General features: G+C 41.1%; 1 protein-coding gene and 1 pseudogene across 1 annotated transcript; both read left to right on the forward strand.

The window, feature by feature from the left end:
• The first annotated feature begins 386 nt into the window (after positions 1 to 386).
• Positions 387 to 3,927, forward strand: LOC115369797 (olfactory receptor 142-like; annotated as a pseudogene).
• Positions 3,928 to 9,907: 5,980 nt separating this feature from the next.
• Positions 9,908 to 10,837, forward strand: LOC115369798 (olfactory receptor 6B2-like). The gene has a single exon (XM_030066464.1). The coding sequence runs from the start codon at positions 9,908 to 9,910 to the stop codon at positions 10,835 to 10,837; it is 930 nt and encodes a 309-aa protein (XP_029922324.1).
• The last annotated feature ends 7,671 nt before the right edge of the window (positions 10,838 to 18,508 follow it).

The raw sequence follows: 18,508 nt of genomic DNA on the forward strand, positions 1-18,508 counted from the left end.
CCCAGGTGTGTGTGTATGCCCAGATGTGTGTGTCTGCCCAGGTGTGTGTCTGCCCAGGTGTGTGTGTCTGCCCAGGTGTGTGTGTGCGCAGGTGTGTGTGTGCCTGTCCAGGTGTGTGACAGGTGTGTAACGCAGAGGTTTTCCACCTGGAGGTTACTGTAAACACTGAGCTTTGGTCTGCCTTGGAGTTTGTGTTCAGGAGACGCTCCGCCTCCAAGCCGGGAAACGCCTCCATAAAATGTGGCGTCGCGGCGTGCACAGGGCCAGGGCGGCGGAGGGAGGGGGGTGAGCAGGAGGAACGTCCTCGCTGCATCAGGATCACGTCTCGCCCTCAGTGACCGAACACTGAGTTTTGTGAATGTCTTTTGCCTTTTCAGACCTCCAGCATGACTAATTTCTCCACACTGACTGTGATCTTTACTGCGTACGGCCCGCCCGGTCCGTCCAATCAGGCGTTTTTCTTCTTCCTCTTTGTGGTCTATGTGTCCATATTGTGTGTTAACCTGTTTCTGGTGTTGGTTATTTGTGTGGAGGAGAGCCTGCACAGACCCATGTACATCCTGCTGGTCAGCTTGGCCATCAATGGCGTGATAGGCAGCTCCTCTGTCTGCCCAAAAATCATGGAGTTCCTTCTGGTGGACAAGCAGGAGAGCTCTCTGGGAGGCTGTTTGACACAGGTGTTTTTCAGCAGCTTCTATGGCTCCGGTGTGTATGCTGTGTTAGCCCTGATGGCCTATGACAGGTATGTTTCTATCTGTAAGCCCCTGCAGTACCACTCCATCATGACGCCCAGCAGGCTCAGGCTGCTGCTGGCGGCGGCCTATTTGGTTCCTTGCGGCTGCATCGGGTTGCAGATTTATCTGAGCTCACAGATTCAGCTGTGCAGCAACACCATCGATAAGTTTCTGTGCGACCACCAGAGCGTTCTCAGCCTCTCTTGTCACAGTAAGAGTTGGCTGCACACCTACAGCCTGTTTCTGATCACCTGTCTGATCTTCATGCCTTTCCTCCTGGTCATTCTGTCCTACATCCACATTCTGACGGTCAGCCTCAGAATGTCAAAGGAGTCTCAGAAGAGAGCGCTGCGCACCTGCACGCCTCACCTGATCACCTTCATCAATTTCTCCACTGTGTCCTTCCTCGTTGTGATTTATAACCGCATAAATCTGAATCTGACATACTCGGTCAACTTGTTTATATGTATAAGTTTTATTTTCATCCCCCCTTTAGTGCACCCGGTGATTTATGGCATTAAAACCAAACAAATACGCAAAAGTGTGCAGAAAATAATCAGGCAGAGGAAGCTTCCCTCGTGAGGCTCTCGTGCTTGGCAGTTTCTAAGATATAAACATAACATTTTACTAAACTGAACTGTTTTTTTTTTTTTTTTTTTTTTTTTTTTTTTTTAACAATATTAAATATATATCATGTGGTAAGACAATATCCAGAGATGAAATGCTCATCAGAAACATGAAACAGATGATTCTTTGATTGTTTTTTTGTTGTAATTATGCTTTTTGCTTTTGAGGGCTTTATGCTGTGAGTGTTTTTTTAAAATTCACTGTCTAATTATCTATTGGTGTGTATTTTGCCTGTTACTGTAAATCACATTGAGGTTATTTGTAATAAAATATGCTAAACATTTTCAGTATCTTTAATTAGTTCTATTTCATGTGGTAAATTGATCTACATTCATTCATTTTGTAGAGAATGTAAATGTTGATGTGCTGCCAACTGAATTCCAGATGCCTAACACACTTTTTTTTTTTTTTTGAAGCCTAGAATCTGTGCCCTGCAAAAAAATCCTGTTTTTCTTCCAACAAGATCAATAATCTGCCAGTGGGATGAGATAATCCCACTTATTTCTGAAACTTATCAAGTCATTTGTTGAATAGGCCGCACTTTTTACCTTGTTGGAGGAAAAAAAATGATGATGATGATGATGATGATGATGATTTGCTGTCAGCTGGGGCTGATTTTTTTCGTGCATCAGCAGCAGCTGCATTTAGAACATAACAAAAAAGAAATCAAGACAAGAAACAGAAAATGCAGACATTTTCATCTGAACGTTAGAACTGACTGAGACGCAGAGCACAGGCCAGTCTGATCCTGTAAGAACATGGAACCCTGGAACCCTGTTGGAACGTGGAACCCTGGAACCCTGTCGGAACGTGGAACCCTGTCTCTCCGGTTCGATGGCAGGTGTAGAGAACCGGGTCAGGTCAGAGTTGCAGGATATCGTTCTGCTGCTGGTTCTTGGAGTTCTTCCTGTTCTACAGTCTCTGCACAGCATCACAGCCCTGCAGAACCAGCGCAGAACCAGCGCTGTGGTTCCAAAAACTCTGATGGTGAGATTGAATGACTTGAACTTTTTTTTTTTTTTTTTTTTTTTTGCTGTGTCAGGATGTCTGTTATGCTTCATAAATAAATGACACTGCTGACATCAAGACTGTGTTTGGTTTTAGTTATTGCACAGCTAAAATAACCCAATCCATAAGAGGAACGGTAAAAAAATTTAAAATAGCATGCATGACTCACCTGATGAACCCTAACCCTAAGCCAAGCGAGCTTGTCAGATGGCCCTCCATTCACCAAGAACTCATCAGAACCAGTAACATAATCAATAAGGAAAGCAGAGAGAAAACATAACTGAGAAACATAATTTCAACTAAAATCAGAGGACATGACTGTGACCGCAAAAAGAGATGCACTCTGGGAAAATGACATTAAGAGCCTCTTTTGGAAATGAACATAAGACCCAAACTTTCATCTGATGTTTAAATTTCACTCCAGCATATTTTGTGTCTGATTACTTAACCCTGAGACAAATCACTGGGCTTCATTCAGAAACATGTAGGGGGAAAGGAGGTGAGATAAAATAAATAAATAAATAAATCACCCACTGATGTGACTTGGTGTGTTGCTGTTGACAAGCCGTGGCCATGCCCACTTCCTGTTGTGCTCTTTTGAGTTCAGATGGTATTGTTGTCCTCAAATTAAAATCTTAAAAATATTTTTAAAATATTATTTGATCTTACTCCTATTGATGTAGCCGAGGTCCATAGGGCTTTACAACAATTGGATCTAAGTAAATCTGCCGGACCTGACAATCTCAAGCCTTTCTTTTTGAGGTCGGCTGCAGACTTTATAGCAGAACCTTTGTGTCATATTTTTAATTTAAGTCTTTCTGAAAATAACATTCCGAGAATAGGGAAGTCTGCTTATGTTCTTCCCCTGCTGAAAGGTGGTCATCCCTCTGTAGTTAATAACTATAGGCCGATTTCTAAATTGTGTGTTCCCTCCAAAATTTTAGAAAAGTTGGTCCGTGAACAACTTAAATGTTTTTTAGATGCTTATGGTCTCCTCTCACAATATAAATCAGGTTTTCGTAAACAGCACAGTACAATAACTGCAGCTCAACATACACTGAAAAAAGAAAATGGTTGGACCAACTTAATTAAATTACTTCAATTGGTAACACACAAATAAATTAAGTTTTTTCAAATACAGTTAACAAGTTAGATTAACGCAATTGCTTTAAGTCACATACACTTAATAATTTGATTTCTTTCAAATCAACAGTTAACATTAATCCAACTTAAAATCAAGGTAAGTCAACTTAAAATTTTCTGTTTTCTCAACTTAATTATTTTATTTACCCAACAGTAAAATATTGCTCACTTACAACCTAATAATCTGGTTTCAGTTAAAGCAATTTTGTAGTAACTGTATTGTGAAATATTAGTTTGTTAAATCTAATTAAAATACTGTCATAACAATTACAATTTCAAGTTGGCTGAAAAAAAAATGACTCAAATCTCATGCTTTTATTTTTTTGCACTTTATTATGCAAATGTAAAAAAAAAAAAAAGATAATCAGTACTATTGTACCATACTACAACTACAGTACAGTATTACTTTCAGTAATTTTTTCAGTAATTTTGAAGTCTCTTCAGGTGGCTACAAGATCCAGATGTAAATACCTGGAATTAAAAGCTGAAATGTTGGTCTCTTGTCTCATATTCATCTTTTGATGCCAAACGCAAATGTGTTCAGTCTATATCAAAAATAAAGGAATTGGCCTCGCTATTCCAATACTTTTGGAGGGGAGTGTATGTTTTTTGGACTGTGGTTGGCCTGGTGGGGGGTCACAATGGTATGAGAAACACTGAATGTATATATTGCCAAGCCTTAATCATAGTCATGACGTTGTGCTTACCTTTGTTAAAGCTATAATTAATGTGTTGCTCAGGCATGAGTTCATGAATGAAAAATTTCGAACTGGTGTTAATTTCTGATGATTCATGACGTACTAGGGCTGAAAGGGCTGAAACAATTCCTCGAGTAACTCGACTGGTTTAATCCATATAACTACAGCGCAGTGTGTTTCACACGCATGATAACTGCTGTTGGATACCGCGACGAGAGCAAGACAGGTGATTTGATGGCGATCTGAATTCAAGCCAGAGAAACAGCGCGGGGGGCAAAGAGAGGAGACGGGCCAGAGAAAACAACAAAGTGTTGGATCATTTCAATCTGAAACAAACTGAAAGCTCTGTACAGTAGCTTCCCCTTTTTCATTTTTTTGGAAACTCACAAGATATTCCTTGAACAGGTCATCTGCGTCTTCTCACACACACGCAACAAAACAAAACACATGTTAATAAATCACTAATAATTTTTAATTACTTATTTAAATTTAAATTTATTTAAAATGTAATGGGGGGGGGGGGGGGGGGGGGGGTCAAGATTTCAAGATTATTGATAAAGGTGTTCCACAAGGCTCATCCCTAGGTCGTCTTTTGTTCTCGATCTTTATTAATGATCTTCCTTAAATCTGTTCTGACTGTCAAATTCATTTATATGCAGATGACACTGTAATATACTCCTCCAGTTCTGATATTTCACAAATTCAACACTCTCTACAATCTGATTTCAACCTGGTTCAAAAATGGTTTTCGTCAAATAAGCTTCTTTTGAACAAGAAAAAATCATATAATATGTTGTTTTGCACTTGACCTGATTCTTTGCTGTTAACTAACTGGTTCATTAGCTTCCTTGATGGAACAACAATAGCAAAAGTTGAAGAATTTAAATATCTTGGCCTCTGGCTTGATTCCCAGCTATCCTTTAAACCTCATATCAACTCAGTTTCCAAGAAAATATCTGGTTGTCTAAAATCACTTTATCGTTCTGTTGACTGTTTTTCACAAGAAGTCCGGAAAAGAATTGTAACGCAATTAATATTCCCAATATTGGACTATGCTGATATTATCTATGGTAACACCTCTGACACAAATCTCCGTCCTCTTAATGTATTATATAACAGTCTTTGTAGATTTGTGCTCAGATGTCCGTATAGAGCCCATCATTGTATAATGTATGAGTCCTTGAACTGGCTCACCCCCAAGTCCAGAAGGCAACTCCATTGGTCAATATTTATTTTCAAATGTATCTATTTCAATTTCCCTTCATATTTGAAACAACTTTTAATTCCTTTCAGTTCACAATACAGCCTACGGCATATGGATCATCTGTTTCTATTTACACCTAGAATCAGCAAAGAAATCGGTCGTAGTGCGTTTGAATTTAAAGCTCCATCAGATTGGAACAACCTTCCTTCCTCACTCAGGTCTATCACTTCCTTTCATATCTTTAAATCATCTTTAGTTACGCATTTTCAAACATCCTGCTCTTGTTTCTGATGTATCTTACCTTTTCTCTTCAGGACTCAATCTATTCATATTTGTTCTGTTTTATCCACTGTACAGTATATATGTGTGAATTTGTGTATAAATATGTACTGTATACTTTACTGGTGCATGTAAGCAGTATTTAAATAGGTGTGTAAATGTATGCTTATGTGGACACAGGCCTACCTCTATTTTGCAGAGGGATTTCTGATCATACTCTGTCTGTGTAATAGTGGCTGTGTAATAGTTATGAATTTTAGTCAACACATCACCTTGCCAACCCACAACAGAGGCCATACATTAGACCTTGTGATAACCCACGGCTTATCTGTCAGTGTCTCCTCTGTTGTGGATGTTGGCATGTCTGATCATTACTGTGTATATTTTACGGTCAATTGTTTTATAAAACAGGATATTCCACAACAGACTGTGAGGAAACGCTATCTTACCTCGGAAGTGGCTGCAAATTTTATTCACCTTTTACATGACACTCCGGCCGATATTTTACCCTCCTCTTGTGATTTTATGGTTGACAGTTTTAGCAGTAAACTTAGGTCCACTCTTGATTCAGTCGCCCCCCTAAAACTAAAAAAAATAGTCTCTAATCCAACTCCTCCTTGGATAAACGAAGAAATCAAAAAATTAAAGAGAAACTGTAGAATAGCTGAGAGACGGTGGAGGAAAAACAAATTAACTGTCAACTACCAAATTTACCGTGAACAGCTGATTATCTATAACAAGGCAATAAAGCAATCAAGACAAGCGCATTTTTCAAAACTCATCAGTGATAACTGGAACAACCCAAAAATTCTCTTTTCAACAATTGATCGTTTAATTAATCCTGTTTTTAATAGCACAGATAATATGTCATCTAACGCAAAGTGTGAGGAATTTGCAGCCCATTTCTATACAAAAATAGATACCATAAGATCAAACTTATCCAACTGTCAAACCTTGGATTTTAACACTCATGAACCTCTCTTTGCAGGTGGGGAAACACTAGAGAAATTTGTCCTGGTTGATGCTGAGATGCTGATAAAGGTGATTTCTCAACTTAAATCCACAACCTGTGTTTTAGATCCCATCCCCACATCCTTTTTTAAATCAGTTTATGGCTTTTTAGACAAAGATTTACTAAACATTATTAACTGTCCTCTTCAGACGGGTGTTTTCCCATCCTCTCTTAAAACTGCAATAGTCAAGCCCCTTCTGAAGAGAAACAATCTAGACCAGGGGTCACCAATCATGTGCCATGGAGGGCCGAGAGGCTGCAGGTTTTCATTCCAACCCACCAGGTGACTTCACTGATAAGCTCACCTTGTATCAGAAAGGAGGAGCTAATCAGTGAAATCACCTGGTGGAGGTTTTGGTTGGAATGAAAACCTGCAGCCTCTCGGCCCTCCATGGCACATGATTGGTGACCCCTGATCTAGACCCATCAGTTCTCAGCAATTACAGACCTGTATCTAATCTGACATTCTTAAGTAAGATTTTAGAAAAGCTCGTTTTTTAATCAGCTTCATGATTTTTTAAACTCTCATGATATTTTTGAAAAATATCAATCTGGTTTTCGGGCCAAACACAGTACAGAGACGGCATTAACAAAAGTTGTGAATGACCTAAGGCGCAATATGGATATGAAGAAACTTTCTGTTCTTGTTTTGCTTGACCTAAGTGCAGCATTTGACACAGTTGACCACGCAATTCTCCTGGACAGACTTCATACCCTGATCGGCCTCTCTGGTACTGTTTTTAATTGGTTTAAATCATATCTTACTGGCAGAGAATTTTTTATAAGCATGGACGAGTATTCCTCAAAAAGTTATGAATTGAAGTGTGGTGTCCCCCAAGGCTCAATTTTAGGTCCAACTCTTTTTAATCTTTATATGTTGCCACTGGGGGACGTCATCAGGAGGCACGGCATTAATTTCCATAGTTATGCTGATGACACACAGCTTTACATAGCCGTGTCTCCTGATGACACTGGGCCAATAGATGCCCTTTTAAAATGTATTTTAGATATCAAGTTATGGATGGCAGGTAACTTCTTACAGCTCAACCAGGACAAAACAGAAGTACTTGTCATCGGTCCTGAAGCACACAGAGAAAAACTCAGTTCAAAACTCAAAGCCCTGGCCTTTAACACATCTGAACAGGTAAAAAACCTTGGTGTTATTTTAGATTCAACATTAAATTTTAATTCTCACATCAAAAGTATAGTTAAGAGTGGTTTTTATCATCTCAAGAACATTGCCAGGGTGCGGCCATTTTTATCTCAGGCAAATACAGAGAAACTAATGCACGCTTTTATTACTTGTAGAATAGATTATTGTAATGCTCTTCTTTCTGGTCTCTCTAAAAAAAACTATCACTCCACTACAGCATCTCCAAAACTCAGCTGCACGAGTTCTGACAAGGACCAAAAAGAGAGCGCACATTACACCAATTTTAAAGTCTTTACACTGGTTACCTGTCTGCTTCAGAATCGATTTTAAGATCCTCTTAATGGTTTTTAAAGCTCTCAATGGTCTTGGTCCTGATTATTTATCTGATTTGCTTTTAACCTATGCGCCCTCTAGAACTCTCAGGTCTTCAGGCAGCGCCCTTTTAATTATCCCAAAAGTTTTAACCAAAACATATGGTGAGGCCTCATTTTACCATTACGGCCCATGTTTGTGGAACAGTTTGCCTGAGGACCTGAGGAAAATAGAGAATGTGGACATTTTTAAAAGCAAACTCAAGACCTACCTTTTTAGTATGGCTTTTAATTAAATGTTATTTTAGGAATTCTTTATTTTATTTATCATTTTATCATTTTCGACCTTTTAGTCTGGTTTTTAACTGAATTTTATTTATTTTATTATTTACTTGTCTGTTTATTTATTTTACCTTTTTAGACTGGTTTTCAATTGAATTTTATTTATTTGATTATTTTACCATTTTAGTCTTGCCTTCAATAGAATTGTATTTATTTTATTTACTTTTATTTATTTATTTTTATTGATATTTACTGAATTTTAAATTTTAATATGGATTATCTTCTCTCTAGTGTTTCCTCACTTCAAAGTGGCGAGTGTAGGATAGCGTTTCCTCAGTGTTTTCTTTTTTAATTCCTTAGTGTTTTAAATTTGTGTGTGTGCGTGTGTGTGTGTGTGTGTGTGTGTGTGTATTTATGTGTGGGAGAAGGGGGGGATATATCCTGTGTCTATTGTTTGTTGTATTGTTTTTATGTGTTGCATTGTTTTTATTGTTTTTATGTGTTTTTATGTAAAGCACTTTGGGCTGCTCCTTTTGCATGAAAAGTGCTCTATAAATAAAGTTTTGATTGATTGATTGATTGATAGTGGCTGGTGGGGGATGGGTGTGTGTGTGTGTGGGGGGTTATATGTTTGATATTTTGTTTAGTATTTACTTTTTTTTTAAATTTTTTATCTTTGTACTGTTTGTCATTATTTGTAAGGACCCCCTCGAAAATGAGATGGTGCATCTCAAGGGGCCAGCCTTGAAATAAAGAATAAAGAATGAAGAAAGGTGTGTGTGTGTGTGTGTGTGTGTGTGTGTTTCTGCCCAGGCATGTGTGTGTTTCTGCCCAGGTGTGTGTCTCTGCCCAGGTGTGTGTGTGCCCAGGTGTGTGTCTCTGCCCAGGTGTGTGTCTCTGCCTAGGCATGTGTGTGCCCAGGTGTGTGTGTGCCCAGGTGTGTGTCTCTGCCCAGGTGTGTGTGTGCCCAGGTGTGTGTCTCTGCCCAGGTGTGTGTGTGCCTGCCCAGGTGTGTGTCTCTGCCCAGGTGTGTGTGTGCCCAGGTGTGTGTCTCTGCCCAGGTGTGTGTGTGCCTGTCCAGGTGTGTGTGTGCCCAGGTGTGTGTCTCTGCCCAGGTGTGTGTGTGCCTGTCCAGGTGTGTGTGTGCCCAGGTGTGTGTTCCTGCCCAGGTGTGTGTGTCTCTGCCCAGCTGACAGGTACGTGACGCAGAGGTTTTCCACCTGGAGGTTACTGTAAACACTGAGCTTTGGTCTGTCTTGGAGTTTGTGTTCAACGCTCCACCTCCGAGCCGGGAAACGCCTCCATAAAACCTGCCGCCGTCGCGAGCACAGGGCCAGGGCGGCGGAGGGAGGGGGGTGAGCAGGAGGAACGTCCTCGCTGCATCAGGATCACGTCTCGCCCTCAGTGACCGAACACTGAGTTTTGTGAATGTCTTTTGCGTTTTCAGACCTCCAGCATGACTAATTTCTCCACACTGACTGTGATCTTTACTGCGTACGGCCCACCTGGTCCGTCCAATCAGGCGTTTTTCTTCTTCCTCTTTGTGGTCTATGTGTCCATATTGTGTGTTAACCTGTTTCTGGTGTTGGTTATTTGGGTGGAGGAGAGCCTGCACAGACCCATGTACATCCTACTGGTCAGCTTGGCCATCAATGAGGTGATAGGCAGCTCCTCTGTCTGCCCAAAAATCATGGAGTTCCTTCTGGTGGACAAGCGGGAGAGCTCTCTGGGAGGCTGTTTGACACAGGTGTTTTTCAGCAACTTCTATGGCTCTGGTGTGTATGCTGTCTTAGCCCTGATGGCCTATGACAGGTATGTTTCTATCTGTAAGCCCCTGCAGTACCACTCCATCATGACACCCAGCAGGCTCAGGCTGCTGCTGGCGGCGGCCTATTTGGTTCCTTGCAGCTGCATCGGGTTGCAGATTTATCTGAGCTCACAGATTCAGCTGTGCAGCAACACCATCGATAAGTTTCTGTGCGACCACCAGAGCGTTCTCAGCCTCTCTTGTCACAGTAAGAGTTGGCTGCACACCTACAGCCTGGTTTTGATTGTCTGTCTGATCTTCGTGCCTTTCTTCCTGGTCATTCTGTCCTACATCCACATTCTGACGGTCAGCCTCAGAATGCCAAAGGAGTCTCAGAAGAGAGCGCTGCGCACCTGCACGCCTCACCTGATCACCTTCATCAATTTCTCCACTGTGTCCTCCCTCGTTGTGATTTATAACCGCATAAATCTGAATCTGACATACTCGGTCAACTTGTTTATATGTATAAGTTTTATTTTCATCCCCCCTTTAGTGCACCCGGTGATTTATGGCATTAAAACCAAACAAATACGCAAAAGTGTGCAGAAAATAATCAGGCAGAGGAAGCTTCCCTCGTGAGGCTCTCGTGCTTGGCAGTTTCTAAGATATAAACACATTTTACTAAACCTTTTTTTTTAACAATATTAAATATATATCATGTGGTAAGACAATATCCAGAGATGAAATGCTCATCAGAAACATGAAACAGATGATTCTTTGATTGTTTTTTTGTTGTAATTATGCTTTTTGCTTTTGAGGGCTTTATGCTGTGAGTGTTTTTTTTTTAATTCACTGTCTAATTATCTATTGGTATGTATTTTGCCTGTTACTGTAAATCACATTGAGCTTATTTGTAATAAAATATGCTAAACATTTTCAGTATCTTTAATTAGTTTTATTTCATGTGGTAAATTGATCTACATTCATTCATTTTGTAGAGAATGTAAATGTTGATGTGCTGCCAACTGAATTCCAGATGCCTAACACACTTTTTTTTTTTTTTTTTTTTTTTGAAGCCTAGAATCTGTGCCCTGCAACAAAATCCTGTTTTTCTTCCAACAAGATCAATAATCTGCCAGTGGGATGAGATAATCCCACTTATTTCTGAAACTTATCAAGTCATTTGTTGAATAGGCCGCACTTTTTACCTTGTTGGAGGAAAAAAAAATGGTGATGATGATGATGATGGTGATGATGATGATGATGATTTGCACTTTGCTGTCAGCTGGGGCTGATTTTTTTCGTGCATCAGCAGCAGCTGCATTTAGAACATAACAAAAAAGAAATCAGGACAAGAAACAGAAAATGCAGACATTTTCATCTGAACGTTAGAACTGACTGAGACGCAGAGCACAGGCCAGTCTGATCCTGTAAGAACATGGAACCCTGGAACCCTGTCGGAACGTGGAACCCTGGAACCCTGTCGTAACGTGGAACCCTGTCTCTCCGGTTCGATGGCAGGTGTAGAGAACCGGGTCAGGTCAGAGTTGCAGGATATCGTTCTGCTGCTGGTTCTTGGAGTTCTTCCTGTTCTACAGTCTCTGCACAGCATCACAGCCCTGCAGAACCAGCGCAGAACCAGCGCTGTGGTTCCAAAAACTCTGATGGTGAGATTGAATGACTTGAACTGAGTTTTTTTTTTTTTTTTTGCTGTGTCAGGATGTCTGTTATGCTTCATAAATAAATGACACTGCTGACATCAAGACTGTGTTTGGTTTTAGTTATTGCACAGCTAAAATAACCCAATCCATAAGAGGAACGGTAAAAAAATTTAAAATAGCATGCATGACTCACCTGATGAACCCTAACCCTAAGCCAAGCGAGCTTGTCAGATGGCCCTCCATTCACCAAGAACTCATCAGAACCAGTAACATAATCAATAAGGAAAGCAGAGAGAAAACATAACTGAGAAACATAATTTCAACTAAAATCAGAGGACATGACTGTGACCGCAAAAAGAGATGCACTCTGGGAAAATGACATTAAGAGCCTCTTTTGGAAATGAACATAAGACCCAAACTTTCATCTGATGTTTAAATTTCACTCCAGCATATTTTGTGTCTGATTATTTAACCCTGAGACAAATCACTGGGCTTCATTCAGAAACATGTAGGGGGAAAGGAGGTGAGATAAAATAAATAAATAAATAAATCACCCACTGATGTGACTTGGTGTGTTGCTGTTGACAAGCCGTGGCCATGCCCACTTCCTGTTGTGCTCTTTTGAGTTCAGATGGTATTGTTGTCCTCAAATTAAAATCTTAAAAATATTTTTAAAATATTATTTGATCTTACTCCTATTGATGTAGCCGAGGTCCATAGGGCTTTACAACAATTGGATCTAAGTAAATCTGCCGGACCTGACAATCTCAAGCCTTTCTTTCTGAGGTCGGCTGCAGACTTTATAGCAGAACCTTTGTGTCATATTTTTAATTTAAGTCTTTCTGAAAATAACATTCCGAGAATAGGGAAGTCTGCTTATGTTCTTCCCCTGCTGAAAGGTGGTCATCCCTCTGTAGTTAATAACTATAGGCCGATTTCTAAATTGTGTGTTCCCTCCAAAATTTTAGAAAAGTTGGTCCGTGAACAACTTAAATGTTTTTTAGATGCTTATGGTCTCCTCTCACAATATAAATCAGGTTTTCGTAAACAGCACAGTACAATAACTGCAGCTCAACAGAGGCACTAAATGGCCGAAAATATTGTGCAGCTCTTTTTATAGACTTATCAAAGGCATTTGACACAGTCGAACATGTCATCCTGGCAGATAGGCTCCAGAAGATTGGCTTATCTAATCAGGCTGTAAACTGGTTCTCTAATTATGTATCAGATAGAACGCAGTGTGTCCAAGCTGCCGGGTCTTTCTCCTTTTTCCTCCCTGTTCTAAAGGGCATGCCTCAAGGATCTATATTAGGGCCATTATTGTTCACAATTTATGTGAATAATCTTTGTGATAATTTGTCTGCTGCGTCCCATTTTTATGCTGATAATACAATAATTTATTGTTCATCTTCTTCAGCTTTAAAATCCCTTGAGTTTTTGCAGGCGGCCTTTGACACTGTTCAGTCCCGTTTGACTCAGCTCAAGTTAGTGCTGAAAGCAGATAAATCAAAGACCATGCTATTTTCAAATGGCAAGCAGCTTCCATCTTACCTTCCGAGGTTGCAAACTGTTCATGGGGTTGAAATTGCAATGGTCACATCTTATAAATACTTAGGCATTCTAATTGATGAGAACCTGTCCTTTAAACTGCACGTCGATAAACTTGTTTCTAAGCTGAAATTGAAATTGGGTTTCTTTTTGGCTTTCAATGTTATTAGACTTATTAGACTAACCCTAACACCATGGATACCTGAGTGCCTCCTGATTTCTACAGTAGCAGGTTCTAAAACAATTTTGAAAAGGAAGGGAGAAAGGGGATCGCCCTGCCTTGCACCATGCTACATCGCTAATGTTTGGGATTTGTCTGTATTAGTGAGAACACTGAAGCATAATAAATTATTTTGACACACTACAAATTTCACACCAAACCCAAGTGCCTGTTCATCCAGAAGAGTCTTTGTGAGCTCAGACTCTGATGTTGGACCAGAGGGCCCGGCTCCCAGTCTGCGTTCTAGTTGATCCCAAAGGTGCTGGATGGGGTTGAGGTCGGGGCTCTGTGCGGGCCGCTCAAGTTCTTCCACCCCAAACTCAGCCGGCCACGCCTTTATGGAGCTGCTCTGTGCACTGGGGCTCAGTCATGCTGGGACAGGAAAGGGCCTTCCCCAAACTGGTCCCACAAAGCTGGAAGCAGAGAATTGCAGAAGATAGCAAAGAACACTATATTGCCAAAAGTATTCACACTCAGCTATCCAAATCATTGAATTCAGGTGTTCCAGTCACATCCATGGCCACAGGCAGGGTGTAAAATTAACACCTGCCAAGCGCCAATGGCGGGTAAAAAAATAGCTTGGTGTTTAAAACAAAAACACACACCAGCCAGTGGCCGATGGAAAATTTTGAATTGCATGTGAGTTTTTCCGGGCTACTTTGACCCTCGCAGTGCGCTGTAGTTGTGTTGTGATTTGGTACGCCGGGAACGGCATGATGTCAGCCCTTTGTTTGAAGATGCACAGCGGGAAGAGCGTATCAACAAGAAGAAGAAAGAGAAGAGAAGAGAAGAGAAGAGAAGAGAAGAGAAGAGAAGAGAAGAGAATATCGATATCTCCTGGACCATTTATGACATACAGAAACTTTTAAAAAACGTTGGAAAATGGAGAAACAGAGCTTTGCACCTATATACAGGCCATTAGGGTAACTCCCTAGGACTACTGACACTTTGACTGTCCAATCACAGAAGAGTCCCCGGTGTGTCACATGTTTGTAATATGAGCTTCTCACACCGTAACTCCTGAACCAATGGTGCAATCAAAAAAATTCAGACGGTTTCTGAAAGCAGAGAACCAGAGCTTTCCGATGGTGTGCAAAAACACTCACTCTTTGCACAATTCTACAACCATAAAAAGCAAAATAAATCAAGGCGGATTTAGTTTAATTGCAGAGTTAAGAGGGTTAAGAATAAATGGCGCTGGGCTTGGATAGAGGAGAATGGGAGCAATGTTATACTTACAAGATAGTTAATAGGGTTATTTTCAAATAATGTATATATGTTATATGATGAAATTTGCCGCATACATATCACCCATCATTAAGTTGGATTTTCATAATAAAAGCGTATGGTAATTATTTTAAATCAAATAAAGCATGATTTTTTTTTTTTGGCTGGTGAAAAATATTTTTGGCCGGTACATTTTTGGAGGTCAGTAGCCAATGGCAGATGAGGTAAAAAGTTAATTTTACACCCTGGCCACAGGTGTATAAAATCAAGCAGCTAGGCATGCAGACTACTTCTACAAACATTTGTGAAAGGATGGGTCGCTCTCAGGAGCTCAGTGAATTCCAGCATGGTACCGTTATAGGATGCCACCTGTGTCCAGTCATGAAATTTCCTCGCTACTAAATATTCCACAATCAACTGTTAGTCGTACTATAACAAAGTGAAAGCAACTGGGAACGACAGCAACTCAGCCACCAAGTGGTCGGCCACGTAAAATCACAGAGCGGGGTCAACGGATGCTGAGGTGCATAGAGCGCAGAGGTCGGCAACTTTCTGCAGAGTCAATAGCTACAGACCTCCAAACTTCATGTGAGAGCTTCATGGAATGGGTTTCCATGGCCGAGCAGCTTCATCCAAGCCTCACATCACCAAGTGTAATGCAAAGCATCGGATGCAGCGGTGTAAAGCACGCTGCCACTGGACTCTAGAGCAGCGGAGACGTGTTCTCTGGAGTGAGGTGGAGGGGGGATTATGGTGAGGGGTTGGATTTCGGGAGTTGGACTCGGCCCCTTAGTTCCAGTGAAAGGAACTCTTAATGCTGCAGCATCCCAAGACATTTTGGACAATTTCATGCTCCCAACTTTGTGGGAACAGTTTGGAGATGGCTCCCTCCTGTTCCAACATGACTGAGCCCCAGTGCACAAAGCAAGGTCCATAAAGACATGGATGAGCCAGTTTGGTGTGGAAGAACTTGACTGGCCTGCACAGAGTCCTGACCTCAACCCGACAGAACACCTTTGGGATGAATTAGAGCGGAGACTGTGAGCCAGGCCTTCTCGCCCAACATCAGTGTCTGACCTCAACCTTGTGGAAGCCTTCCTAGAAGAGTTGAAGCTGTTAGAGCTGCAAAGGGTGGGCAAATATCATATTAAATCCTATGGTTTAAGAATGGGATGTCACTCAGGTTCATATGCATGTGAAATCAGACGAGCCAATACTTTCAGCAAGATAGTGTATGTTTGTGCTGATGTTGATGCCAGAGGAGGTTTGGAGCTCTGCAGGTACTGAGGCGGCACTTGGCAATAATCCCACTTCCAGCTGATGGTTGAATATCTAGGAGGGAAGACTTGTTGCAGCGGTGGCTTCCTGTTCCATCACTATTCCAGCAGCACGCTGGAACTCAGTGAGCTCTTTAGAACCAGATGTTCTGTCACTAATGTTTGTAAAGGCAGACTGCATGGCTGCTGCTGGAGGTTATATACCTGTGGTGATGGGACTGAATCAAACACCTGAATTCAGTGATTAAGAACTGTGGCCCAATACTTGTGTCCATACAGTGTTTGACATATTTGGGTATTGACAGATAAAATGGTCTATTGTGTGTCCTTTCTATGAACTGAATATAGAGTATCTAAGTATACTCAAATGTGATTAAAAGAAAATGTACCAGGGGTTAAACCAGTTTGACCTGGATATATAATTTTTGATTGATATGATTACGTGATTTTGCGGTCAGGACTCCTTACTACCTTCTGATCACAATTTAGAAGAGAAATGGGACTGTAACCTGCAGGGTCAGTCTTTTCCTTTCCCTTTTTTAGAAGCAAGCACATATTTGGCTTGCAGGGTGAGCCTGAGACCCTGTAGACCCTGAGATTTGTAGAATTGACAGCCAAAGCCACCTGGGCCTGTTGCTTTTGTGGAGGGGAAAGTTTGGAGAGCATCTGAAAGGTCAGCCTGAGAGACTGGGGTGTTGATTTCATCTCTTGAAGCATCATCCAGTTTGGGAATATTTTTTGGGTCAGGAACCAGTTTAGCTGATTTAGATTTAGTCCAATGGATGGCTTGATGAACCTCTAAGTTGACTTCCTGGAATTCTCTGCTTAATCCCAAAGTTCAAAATGTTTCAGTTTAAGTTTTAATAAAACTGAGCTGACTCATTTGTTATGAATAGTGTTCATATTTCAGTTTTTAAATGTTATTATAGTTGGACCGTAAGACGGAAAATCAAAACGCCTTTTCAAGTACTGGAAGCATTTTTTTCAATCTCCATAACAGCTTATTCCCACAGGCCATCAGGCTTCTCAATAAATCCCTCACACACTGATACCCCCCCACCACCACCACCCCAATCATCACCTGTGTGACTGTCACTTTAAGTACTGCTATTCATGCACACATGCACCTTAAGACTCCTGCACTACAGAAATGCTGCTAAATCCAATATTGCACTGTACATCCTCCACGCAATGTGAATAACACATATGTATCTATAATGTGAACCATTAAGGCTGAATTATGCTTCCGCGTAGGAAGAGCGTACGGAGGTTGTGCGAAGCTTACGGGGGTTGTGCGACCGCCGCAGAGCCTTGCCGCGCGCCTCCCAAATATTGTAACTACGCGGACCCTACGCAGCCCCACAAGAGCTGTGATTGGTCCGCCCAAGTACATCATTTCCGGCATTTCGTTGCAACCGGTATCACATCCTGTTGTTATGCCGGCCGGCAGAGCCACTTTTAAAACAACTGTTGTGTCTCGACTCGTCGGTTGTGTTTGAAAACTTTGGAGAGTGCTGGATCTCGCGGAAGAACGCCTGGCCGAGGAGGTGCGCAAGTACCCGCACCTTTACAACTCGTCCTCTCGCCATTACAAAGACGTACAGAAGAGCAGCGACGTTGGTGGGAGGAGAATTGCTCAGTGTGTTTCGCAGAGGTATGTTGGACACACACGCGGTGCGTAGGAAATGCAAGCTTCGCACAACCCCCATACGCTCTTCCAACGCTGAAGCATAATTCAGCCTTTATTATTACTATTATTGTTATTGTTGTTGTTTTTCTTGTTTATCTTGTTTTTATTTATTTCTATTAGATCTATGTTTGATGCAAGTCTTCAGGGAGAATGAACAGAGTAAGAATTTCATTGTGTAGTATAACTACTGTTCTACTGTGCACATGACAATAAACTCTTGAACTTGAACTTAAGATGACAATTATTATTAGTATTATTATTTTTTAGATGTTTCTGATTCATGATTTAGATGAGAAAGTGAGTCCCCTCATCACAACCTTAAGCATCCCACAGGGCAGAATCAGAGCCCTTCCAGTTGTCATTAATTTGCATTAACATTCCAATTTTATTATTATTTTTAATAAAATAAAATACAAGAAAATTTGTGCCTGATTATTATAACATCAGTGTTTGTCAGTGTTCGACACCAAACAACTCCATGATGAAAACAAACAAAAATGATCTTTTCATATCAGAGTCACTTCCTCTTCCTCCAGTCTTGTTGACTGAAAAACAGCCTGCAGTGGCGTTCCCGTTCCTCGGGACAGAGTTCAGGTGCTTCCCTTGTAGCTCCGTCCTGCAGGACCACCACCCAGGCGGGTCCTCTGGCAGCCGGGGCCGGGCTGAAGTGATTATGAGAATCATAAT

Source organism: Myripristis murdjan, chromosome 13 (assembly GCF_902150065.1).
Source record: "Myripristis murdjan chromosome 13, fMyrMur1.1, whole genome shotgun sequence".
Classification (NCBI taxonomy): domain Eukaryota; kingdom Metazoa; phylum Chordata; class Actinopteri; order Holocentriformes; family Holocentridae; genus Myripristis; species Myripristis murdjan.